At 43.2% G+C, this 12,398-nt stretch overlaps 1 protein-coding gene across 1 annotated transcript in view; it reads right to left on the bottom strand.

Annotated features, from left to right (window-relative positions):
* Positions 1 to 275: 275 nt before the first annotated feature.
* Positions 276 to 12,398, bottom strand: part of rnd2 (Rho family GTPase 2) — a 30,287-nt gene continuing 18,164 nt past the window's right edge. Inside the window, exons 3-5 of the mRNA XM_042394026.1 lie at positions 5,655 to 5,764; positions 2,804 to 2,938; positions 276 to 634 (exon numbers count right to left, since the gene is read on the bottom strand). Of these exons, the coding sequence (XP_042249960.1) occupies positions 365 to 634; positions 2,804 to 2,938; positions 5,655 to 5,764 (515 nt within the window). The 3' untranslated portion in view covers positions 276 to 364. The remainder of the gene's footprint in view (positions 635 to 2,803; positions 2,939 to 5,654; positions 5,765 to 12,398) is intronic.

The raw sequence follows: 12,398 nt of genomic DNA on the forward strand, positions 1-12,398 counted from the left end.
TTTTATGAGAGTGGTTTCGGGAAATTAATTCCTCTTTAATAACCAGCACTTGACGGCGCTTCCACTATCACAGCTTCCTCATGTCCAGAGGGTTAGTCCAATTTGCCATCATTTCAAAACAACACAAATATGTAAACAGCTCGGAAAATATGCACACACGCAAAAAAAAAATAATTAAAAAAATCCGAAGCATTTGTTTCCACAGCGCAGTGTTTCTTTTTTTCCTCACTCCTCTGCAGTGCAAAAAATGAAAATACGAGGAAAAAAATACAAATAACAAAAAAAAAAACAATAAATAGACTTCCTCTGTTATATATTTCTGTGTTTAAGTATATACATATATATACAGTTTTATGATGGGTCTCTACATGAGCACGCAGCTCTTGGCCCGGTCCTTCCTCATGACCGGGGCCTGGTCCATTTGCTCAGTCCGGCCCGGCAGCGGTGGGAGGGGGAGCTGCGACACTCGTTTCAGCCCCCTGCGGGAACTGCTGCGTTTTAGCTGCGGCTTGTGCGGCCTCCGCACCGACGCCACCGTGGTGATGTGGAACACGTCCCGTACACTGTTCTCGGAAACCTTGGAAGTGCACTCTACGTAGGCCACCGCCCCCATCTGTCGAGCTATTGTGCTGCCCTGCGACACAAAGAGAGGCAAAGACAGATATTTAGAGATTGTTTGCATAACATTTTACCGGCGTTGTCACAAAAAATATCAACTTGTGCAAGTTTTGACATCCTCAGAATGCATTTCTCTTTTTCTCCTGTTTTCATTGGTTTTGTATTCTGCTTATTTTCTGATAGGACTCTCTTGTATCCTCATGCTTTTATTGGTTATGTTAGACATGAGTTTACTCCACATTAAGGTGCTGTGTGAGCTCTTCACAAAATTTTATGACATGCACCCCATTCTTTATTGCACACTAGCATTAATAGGCCCTACATCTAAACAGTGGCAGTCTTATGCTCCCAAAAGAGCAGCAAATCTGAGACAAACATGTTGATCTCCTATGTAGACTGAATGTCAATGATCTAAACATGTCTGGAGACAGATGAAGCTCCTCCATCTGAGGTATGAATAATGCAGATGCTCCGACTCCTCATTCTGTGGTAACAGAGCAGCAGCACAGAGCCCACTGGGCCAGTGTTGACATGGTCTATGTAGCTTTTCAGAGAGAAGAGACTAAATTCTAACAGAACTCATCCAGCACTACAGCTCACCCCTGAGTAATGTTACAATACACCCAGTTAATTGAGATCGTAAATTGTTTGCTTGAGATCAAATCAGAGACAAATTTAATTTCAAATCCCCCGGCCTCTCTCCTCCCTACACTACAGTGTGGTCTCTTCTCTTGTTTCATGATCAGACTTTAAAACCCACATTCTCGCAGGATCGACACAGGCAAAAAGTTTGTAACGGACGAGACAGGATTGCATGTCCCATGACCCTCAAAATCTCATGCTCTCCAACACAGAGAGAGCTTTTCATCCGCAATGGATGTGGTTTGATTTTTATCACGGCTGTGCAATGAGCCACATATAAGAAGCAATGAAGTCCTCATTAGGTGGAACGGCAGATTTAGATTCAGGGGTGGAGGTGGTGGTGGGACGGGGGCCGAGGTAGAGATTGTCGTGACAAGCGGAAAAGCTCGATCGGATCTCAGGCAGATTAGTGCGGAAATGTCTGGAGTTCACCCAGTGGTCACTTTCGCTGACGACGACTCCTCAGCTGTGTTGGAATTCAATTTAAGATCAACAACAGGATAGCAACACAGACTATTGGATTAGAGCACCAAAATGTTTATTGTGCACAGCTTGGGTATCTGCTGTGGGATACACATTTTCTAGGCATGTTAGTGGGACAAACAGTAGCTGCTTCAGACAAAAACACTGACTGGAAAGGAGTAAAACCATAGCTTAATGTAGGCCTGGCCACAAATGTTTTCTGGCTATTTTACATTAGCTCTGTGGTTTGCTACTCCATCTTTTGTTAATGTATCTTACTTACATGAACTGTCTGTTGCTATTTTTTTTTTTGTTTTTGTTTTTTGAGGCTGTGTGCTTTTAGCCTCCAGCGAACTCTCAGACAGCAGGGTAGAAAAAGGCTCCTTTGTTCTGTGGGCTTTTGTGTGATGGTGAAAAAAAAAGCCCCTCCACTTTCAGAATGTCCAACACGGGAGAGCACAAAATGAACACGCTGAAAGCTGATTAAAATTCACAGATTTACAGAACAGTTTATCATCCCCTCCCTCTTCTCACCCATCCCCTTGGCTTAGAGGTCACGGCGGCACGCAATAAAAGGACTCACTCATTTGTCAATGCCCGTTTTTCTATTCATCATGCATTTTGAAAATCCCTATATCTGCATGAATATTTCATTTCAGGGGGGGAAAAAAAAAATACATCCCTAAACATAAACTCCACCAACCACCCGTACCCCTTCGTCGGCCCTCGCCATACGCAACCTTACATCGCCTGTCAGCAAATTTCGGTCAAAACGCCAACCCCAGCAACATGTCCCCGAGGGGTTTCACACACACAGCTCTTATTCTGCGGCAGCTGATTGTGTTGTGTGAGCCTCCTCTCGCACTCCCTTCCTGAGGGACTTCACCAGAAAGGCAATGTCACTGCTGATCCTAGATGGAAAAATCGCATATTATTGCTGGATTGCTTTCTAATTTCTTTTCCGCATCCCTTGTTGTTTTCGGAGCTGCCTTCCTTCCTTCCTAGGGCACCTTCTAAGTCCCTCTATCATTATTTATCCCGACCCTTTCTCCTCAGATATCCATCATGCGCCGGTTCTCACCTGCTCGTGGGTGACAGGAATGAGGCGCTGCTTGGAAAGTTCCCTCAGGGTGTTGACGTCTGTCCTCATGTCCAACTTACAGCCGACCAGCACCACTTTGGCGTTGGGACAAAACTCCTGCGTCTCTCCTTGCCACTGTGGAGACATTAACCGAAAGAGAGGCAGAGGGACATAAATGATTATGCCAAATACTGGAAAGGACAGTGAAGAGCTGCCTGTTCTGACTAATGAGCTACTGAGGTACAGTGATGACCTTTGGCTTCTCTGACACCTGATTTCAGGGAGATTAATGGTCTCTTAAGGAAAGACATTTGTTAGATTAAAGAGTCAAAGGGAAAATGCAAAAGTCTTCAATGTAGAGCTGCAACAATTCAGTTAATTAGCCAACTATTAAATTAATCACCAACTACTGTATTTTTATAATCGATTAATGGTTTGAAGTAATTTTTTTAAGAAAAAAAGTCCAAAGTCTCTGGTTCCAGCTTCTCAATTTGTGAATATTTTCTGGTTTCTTGAGTCTTCTATAACAGTAAACAGTTTCTTTTACAATTTTGAATATAGTGATGCCAGCATTCCTGTCATTAAATCAGTAGATGGTTCAAGCGGTTCAGTCCTTCATACACTCAAAGAATGTGTAAATTAGTTGACCAACATGAAATCAATTGACATTTTTGATGGTTGTTCAAGTTGTTTATCAAGCAGAAAGCCCAAACATTCTGTGGCCTGTCAAATGTAAGGTATGCTATGTTTTATACAATTAAAAATGGAATATCTTTGGATTTTGAAACTAGCTTTTGGACAAAACAAGCAATTTAAAGATGTCCCTTGGTTAGCATTGGTGGGCTTTTTTTCACTATATTTGTTAGTTCCAGCCTTATAACACAAAACTCGCTTTTGATATGTATGAGGGGGGACCCAAAAATTCCCTAAAGCCATGGAGAGCATGTAGACAGTAGAGTGTAGTTATCATATTTTCTGCTAGGTAGCGTATGCCTGCAGCTTGGTGAAACTAAAATTGCAATTGAAAGGGAGGAGATTCGCCACCATGGAAGAAATCCAGGAAGAATCACAGGAGGCTCTGGACAGAGTGACAAAAGATGATGACAGGAAATGTTTCCAGGAATGGGAGAAGCACTGGGACAAGTGTATCACATCTCAAGGAGAGTACTTTGAAGAGGATTAGAAAGGTACTACTGAAAGATTTATAATGATTTTTGAACAGTTCCAGGAATTTTTGGGTCCCCCCTTGTATAGTAACACTGCTGTTAATAGAGGCAAGGCCATATTTTTTTCATAATCCCATGCACTGTTGACTGCTTCACTGTGAAATTAAACTTTCATTACACAAGCTAAAGAACCATGTGAAAACATAACAACTTTATTCATGCCAGGTTGGTTCAGGTTTCTGCAGTACCTGATGTACTTTCCTCACACAGTCACCATCAACAAATCTATTTTCAGGTTCTGCACTGAAAAGGTTGAGCAGTCTTCCTTCTAAAACCACCCTGAGATTAAATGTCACTTCTGAAACTCAGCTGAAACAACACAGTTTCTCCTTTCTGCGACACAAATACACGACGGCAGCCGACAGCCCTGAAATATTCCACATGCCGTGTGCAGAACGTCAGGGTGTCCATTCAACCTTCATGTTGAAAACAACCTTTGACCTTTCAAGCCCATCCCTATTCTGCCAATAACATCCAATCAAAAGCTTTGATTGTTTAACCCTCTCTGCTCCCCCAGCTGTCATCCAGGAACCTCGGTAACCTGCTTGTCCCTGGAGGTCAAGAGTCTAATTTGGGATGGTGATTGTTCAACAGGTTTTCCATGTGCCCCTAAGTTTCAGAGATTACCAGGGCAACAGCTAGGGGTCAGGGGTCATGGCAACCCCCTGCCAAGGGACTCATGGGAAAACCAAAAGGCTTGACGGTAGCTCTGCTTCTCCCTGTTAACTGAGTGCACTGAGGCTTGTGAGATATTTGTGGGTTAAAAAAAGGTGTCTCGGGTTAGATCTACAAAGTCTGCGAGGGCATTTCAGCAGCTCCCCTCAGACCACTAAACACGTCAACAGGCCAGCCGTGGGAACTGTCTTTGGCCCACAAGAAGCGCAGTTCAAAGGCAAACACACGCACACATGGCCTCAAGATGACAGACCAATAAAAGGCACAGACCTGTTTTACATGACACACATGCACGCAAACAAACCCATTAAGATGGATATCTCTGCATACAGTACCAGTCAAACGTTTGGACTCACTTTCTCATGCAAAGGAATGGGAAGGTGTGTTCGTTCTACTGGTACTGTATACAATAGGTATTTCACAGTATGTGTGGCAGTCTGCCACTGGCTGTAAAAACAAGACCATGACCACAACCCCGCCTAGCCAGGTCGCCACCCCAATCTCAACTCCGGCGTCACGCCATCTGTTTAGCCTTTAATTCAGATTTAAAATTATAAATGCCTACAGATATGCACTTTCTAGCACTCAAGCTCAGTATGAGTGAACAGGCTTTGCAACCTCCTCTTTGATATGGCTAGTGTGGCTAATTTGCGTATCTGATATTCCTCTCTAACCCACCCGGCTGCAAAGCCTCGTCTCTCATTCTTCACTCTGACCTTCCATTCTTCAGAGGAACGAGGGTCAAGTATCCGTAGACGTTTTGATGAGATAAAGGAATGGAAGGCTCTAGCCTCTGTGCTGATTTGCTCTATTGTTGAGCCATAAAAATGCAAGCTGCTGGCACAGAAATCTGAGTGAGTACAGTACAAGATGCTGATCAGAAAAAACAGATTTTTTTCCGGTTAGTTCTCCAGTGTTGGATATGAAATTTAAAAAAAAAACCCACTGACCTTCTTTATGACACTGTCCAAAGTCTCTGGGCGGCTGATGTCGAAACAGATGAGAACCGCATCAGAATCAGGATATGCCAGCGGCCTCACATTGTCATAATAAGAGGAACCTGCGGACACACAATAACATATGGCATAAGGTCATGGTGTCTTCTGAGTAATTCCTGTGTGTACTTGTTTTTAACCTGATTTAACCCCATGAGGTTCTCCCATCCCAACCATATGGCTCATCCTGTCAATTAGAAACATACCGCACATGTAGGAAGGTGTTCTAGAGGTCATTAATACATGTATAGCCCATTAAAGCAGTGGCTGTGACATGCACTTGGACATGCTGCAGCTTGAATGCGCTCTGCAGATCCAAATGAGTCCTGATCTTAACAGTTGTGTGCACATATTTGAGTATCTTTGTCTCTTGGGCATCCACATGCACACAGCTGTGGCCTCCCTTTATCGCAGTGCAACACGAGGAATGTCGAGGGGTTACTCAGAGAAGCACACACACACACACACACACACCCTGAAAAGTGAATTATAGTGGGTTGAGGACTGGAGGACTTGTGGACACAATCCATAATCATCCTGAAACGACAGCGGATGGCTGCACAAAGGCCAAACTAAAGGTTGAACCCCTTAATTCTCTCAACTCATCCCTCATCCTGTCTCTCTTGCAAATAGTCCTTGTTTTAAAATCCTCCATTTTTACTGACTGTTCTGAGATTCACATGCACTCACACGCTTCTCTCCGCTCTCGCTTTTAATTTCGGTACCTTGATCAAATTTGAAGGCAGAGTGGCGCCTCTGTACTTTCACAAGCCGCTCAGTTACAAGGCTCTTGCTCTCTTACAGCTCTCATTAGGAGGCTTGTAAAAATATCTGGGCTCTCTGGGAAATGTGGCTGTGGCTGTGGGCACCCTCCCTCCTGCCTCCCCTGGGAGCTGGCACAGACCTGAACTCTTACTTTTAGATAGCAACAGCATCATGGCTGCGTAAATTTTGTGTCATGAAAACTCACCGATTTGTGACAAACCACTCCGTTTTACACTTTCAACTGCTAGCAATGTGCATAAATCTGTGAAACACATTTTGTAAATGCATACTTTGGTACATAAAACATCTCCAATACATTTAATCCCTTAAAGTCACAGAAACTGACTGATAATTGTAGATTATCTTTATAGCTGCTGTTATGGTGTTTCATACCAGACCTGACACAATAGGCGGTCAGCATGTTAAAGTGCTGTGTGCCTTTGTCTGGCAGGGTAAATGGAGTCTGCACAATGGTGCTACAGCCTGTTTTAGCATCACTATGTTCTCTTTGTTAATGATGGAATGAGACTATGACAATAGCTGCACGAGGCCCGCAGCCCCAGTCATTCAGGTGGCGGTCCTATGCTGACCTGATCCCCTCCCCCCTGAGAACAATGCAACAGGCTGCCTGTCACAGCATCACAAGCTGCACATTAAAGATTGATGCCTTTTTTCACCTCCAAGTGAGTGAAGCAATTTTGTTTATGTTCAGTGTTTTTCTCACAAATATCCTGAATGTCTATCCTGCCGTATAAGACTTTTTTGAAACATTGTTGACTTCTGCTTGCAATCTTCTTCTTCTCTCCTTTTATTAGGGAAGTGATATGCATTACCGCCCTCCACAGAAATATGTAACCTACCACACCCTTGCGTGTCATGGTGAACTGGCTACCACAAAAACAAGTTATTTAGGACTTTTGGTCTCAAGCATGTGCATTAAGAGTCCTCTCCCATCTGAGCCAGCTGACTCACAAATAAAGGGCGTGAAAATAATATAATGGCACATATCTTTGAAACCTTTTCCTTTTTATTGGATCTAATTCCTTGAATTATGATGATACAAGTCGTGATTATACTTTTTTATTTTTTCATTGCTGTTTCTCTTGTAATCATTGGTTGTGAAAAAAGTTGTTGTTTGTTGGCCCTTGCCTATGACATGACTTACATGACTTAAAGTGTAACCGCACCGGGGGTTTAAATGTGCATGCCGATGCATGCAGAGGTGGAACACAAGATACAAACAATACAGGGATCCTGTTGTAAAAATGTTGCTCTCTAGCACACCTAGTGGTCAAAACATCCACAGGGTGGTGCCTTTAAACTGCAAAAGTTGAGCAAAATCTTTGATTAAAAAAATACTTTTGACAATAGTGTTTCTTCACCTTTAAAATGTATACACTGCAAACATATTTTCAGTGTAATATAGAAGAAAGTAATTGTCACTTTAGCCTACACTTTACAGGGCGTTATCAAAAAGCCATATTCCCTTGCCCATTCTATTAATACAAGATTGCTACTGTTTTGTACTGCTGAAAGACCAGGACTAATACACACATTCATCCACACTCCCAAAAAAAAAAACCCCAATCCCACAGATGCCAAGTCCAACAGTCAGCAAAGCACACATTGTATGACAGCAAACTCTGATTGGTAGCGGTCACACATGAGGTGCTGAAGCTGCTGAAGTTGGTCTTTAGTATGTATCACAGTGCAGCAGACCTGCAGTGAGGTTAGAGCTGAAGAAGAAAAGAGAGCACATGCGGGGGTGGAGAGGGGACAGAAAAGATTTAATGACTTTGATGCTGGAGTGTGGATAAGGTGTAGAAGCATGCAATGATGAGAGAAGCAACTGGGGAATTAAAGCAAAATTCAGATGAAGGGGAAGAGATGTCAGATGAAGGAACATTGAGACAATGGTGCTTGTTTGACTTAAAATGTAATTAGAGGCCGGAATGAGGCTGTTGGGATCAATTTGTCAATCCCGAAGATCTAAATGATTGGCAGGTCACGGTCACGACAGGCCTTGTCACAGCGAAGCAATTCTTCAAAACTTCTGCCCTGAGCGATAGGGAAGCTACCTCAGCACTTTTGCAAAGTCAGAAAAAAAAGTCTTCTGAGGGAGAGGAGAGGAGAAAAAGTGCTGTGTTTAAAACATGCAGGGCAGGCACAAATAAAAGCCAATCACCATACTGATCGAGAACATATACAGGAAAAGAAGAAGGGGGGATGTAAAAAGGCTGCTCCTCTCCCTTCTCACTAGGCCCTGTTACTCAACATTATTACTGTTTTGTGTGTTAAATCATCATTATTTTCAGTCGAGTGTCAATTTGTCAGTAAGGTTTTTATAATAATTGAATACATTGGTTGATATGTGTAGTGTGTCTTTGTTCACAGGTTTATGATCGGTTGATCGGTTAGAGGGGTCAACCCACTCTGTATGTTCTTTCAGTTGTTCTGCCTGTATTGTTGGGGGTAGATCAGCTGCTTAATCAGGGATAGTGGAAAAAGCTTTGCATCATTAGGTCCTCTTAGCAGTGGGGTACTAGCCATTGTTAGGATGTGGGAAGTAAAACTGTTCTGTCATAAATGACATTTGGTTGAACTTGGTGCACTTATGAGCCGTTTGTGTGCATATAGTAGATTGTGGTTGTCAGCAATAACACAGAAATCCAGTGTTTATAATGGTGTGGTGTTCTTTATGTCATGGCAGGTGCAGAAGTGCGACAGGGATACAAGGGAAGGACCCAAATGCAGACGTCTGAGGCAGAGCTAGATGCAGTTTAATTATTTATTGCACAAAATGGAAGAACAAAGGCTTATGGGATGATGAGGCAGGCAAGGGTCAGGACAAGAGAAGGAAGTCCAAACAGGCAAACAGATCTGACAAGGAGCAGACAAAAATCTAAAATCTAATTGACAGGCAAGATCCAAACCAGACAGGTAACAGGCCTCGGGTATAACAGACGAACAGAATACAGAGGCTAGAAAGCAAGACATGAAGCACATGGCAACTTAACAATCTGGCAAAGAACCATGGAAATGGACTGGTATAAATAGTGAGTGTCTGATGAGGGAAGGTTTAGTGTATGGACCTATTCTTCTTAGCACAGTTATATCCCCCTGTGTTCTGTAGCGTATCTGTTAGATTGCCTCTGTGATACACGGTTGATACATCTTTTCTCTGTGCTGACAGGAAAGAGAGCAGTGTGTTATACTGAAACTCCGGGTCCTCCTTTAATTTCATTATGTAGTTGACACAAACACAACAAATTGGCGATGAGTATGGACCGAGATGTGGACAAAAGTCACCACGTGCACTGACAGTTGAGAGAAACGACAGATGCACAACTAGCAAGCTGAACTGTTAATGCTAAAGTGGAAATAAAGTGAATGTAACATGAACATGGCATCTATGGGATAAGAAAGTCCCCCTCTCAGCCTAATGGGTGCTACAAAACTTATTAGCTCCCATGAAGCCAAACATCATGGACACATTAAAGAATCACCTGAGCCCATTTTGTTTTCACAACAGGAATCAGTCTAAAGATGGAAGTATCTCGGAATATATAGCTGAATTGCACAAACTTATTCAGTTCAGTGAATTTGGAGCAGGACTTCTGATGCGTTGCATGACAGTCTGGTATGTGGCATACATTGTCAAAGCACACAGAAGAGGCTACTGTCAGAAAAAGATCTTACACTAAAAAAAGCATTGGCTATTGTGATGTGGATGGAGACAGCAGCAAGGGAAGCTTCGGAGCAATGGAAAAAGGGTGTAGACATTGGTATGCATGAAATGTCAATGAATGGTGGTAAAAGACAAGTATTACAGTGGCAAAACCTCACATGATACCAATTACTGCTGGTTTAAGGACAAAACTATAGAAGGTGTAACAGACCAGGGCACACAGAAAGAGTGTGCAGACAAAAGTCCAATAGCAAGCACACACAAAGAGAGAAATCACACTGGGATAAAAAGTCGAAGCACCAGGCTAAACATGTGCACAATGTCACCGAATGTGAAAGTGGATCAGAAACAGAGTCTGACACAAGTGGACTGGCTTGCTTAGAAGTACACAGCATAACAGAGCAAGACAGAAAAATAATTTGGATCATCCCGGATTTGTCTGGGGTAAAATTAAACATGGAGCTAGACACAGGATCAGCTTTATCCATCATTTCAGTAGCTGACTACAAACAGCTGTTCTCTAAGCTACTGTTATTAAAGACCTCAGTGATACTGAAGAACTACACAGGCAAAAAGGTGTCTCCAAAAGGCAAATTGAAGGTAAAAGTGAGAGAGAAAACACAGCAGTTGAAGCCATATGTTTTGAAAAATGGAGGGCCACCACTTCTCGAACGTGAATGGTTGAGGAAGATCCAAATGGACTAACACACCATTAAAGCTCTAAATGTGTCACCAGCAGGAAAGCGCAGCCCACACAATGCTACACAGAGACGGTTGCAGCTACCCAACGACAATGAGGTGTTTGCTGAGGGTATTGGTATGCTAAAAGGGATGAAGGTAAGAATTGAATTAGATCAACAGGCAATGCCAAGATTTCATAAAGCCCGTCCAGTGCCGTATGCGCTGCATGCACTTCAGAGCTCGGTGTCATCTGGAATCCTGTCAAACATCAATACTGTGCTGCGTACTGTGCAGTACCCACTGCCACGAGTAGAAGATATCTTTGCATCATTGGCGGGAGGGGAGAAGTTCTCAAAGATCGACTTAGCACAGGCCTACATATGAATGGAGGTTGAGGTGTCAAGCAGGAAGTTCCTCACAATCAATAATCACAATGGACTCTTTCAGTACAACAGGCTTGTCTTCAGTGTTGCATCGACTCCAGTGATCTGGCAAAGAGTGATGGATCAAGTCCTTCAAGATATCCACAATGTTATATCTACAATGAGTTTTTTAAGAGTGAAATCTCATACTGTGTGTCATTGACAAGCACGGCTTACACAAATCACAAGAGAAAATTGGGGGTGCTTCAGGGGCCTCTACGGACAAAGGTTTACTCTCATGACAGACCACCAACCGCTTGTGTTGTTCCTTGGGGCCCACTCTTATGACATTATTCAAGGGTACCAAGCAACATAGCAATGCGGATGGCTTGTCACGTCTACCACTGTCGACAATAGAGGAAGAAAAGACTTCCTCCCCAGATCCAGCGAAGGTGTTCCCTACAGCAGTAGTAGATTATCTGCCAGTGATAAATGCTAAAATACAAAGACAAATGAAGAACGACCCAACATTATCAAAAGTCTACGACATCACAATGCAAGGATCGCCATGGTAACCCCATGTTCCTAGAGTTTTCAGAAAGAGTTGCAGGGGAGGAGTGGGCAGAGTAGGTCAGGTAAATGCAGGACTGATGAGAAGTGGGCACAGACGTGTAGTTGAGGAAAGGAGAGAAAGTCCAAGGGCGTCTGGCGGACAGCTTGAGGATGGCAGATCTGGGGAATTGAAGGAAAGTACATGGCCTGGGAGAAGTGAGCAGAGACTGGAGTGGGAGATAGAGAGCAATGCAGAGGGATGGAGATAAGAGGGTGTGGCTGCAGAGGGGGACTGAGAAGCAGATGTGACACTGTGTGCTTTGCAAGCCGAGTATCTGTGTAGCTCACCCCCCGAACTTACCCGAGCAGGTGGTTCCAGTTAGGTGAGGCTGACTAACCTCTGGCATTTTAAGAAGTTAAAATGTCATTCAGTGGTCGATAGGGTGGAGAGAAGGTGGCAGCTTGCTGTGAGACTGCAGATTTTATTTGTTTGTTTTCCTTGGCTTAAGTTATTTGTTGAATTTCCCAGGGTTCATTTTTGCCTGTTTCATTAATATTTTTGTTAATAAATATCACCTTTTTGTGTACATACCTCAGCCTGCCAACCTCGTTTTTGTAACATCTCTTTAAAAGTTTCCAGCGCCAAATACC

Source organism: Thunnus maccoyii, chromosome 18 (genome assembly GCF_910596095.1).
Source record: "Thunnus maccoyii chromosome 18, fThuMac1.1, whole genome shotgun sequence".
Classification (NCBI taxonomy): domain Eukaryota; kingdom Metazoa; phylum Chordata; class Actinopteri; order Scombriformes; family Scombridae; genus Thunnus; species Thunnus maccoyii.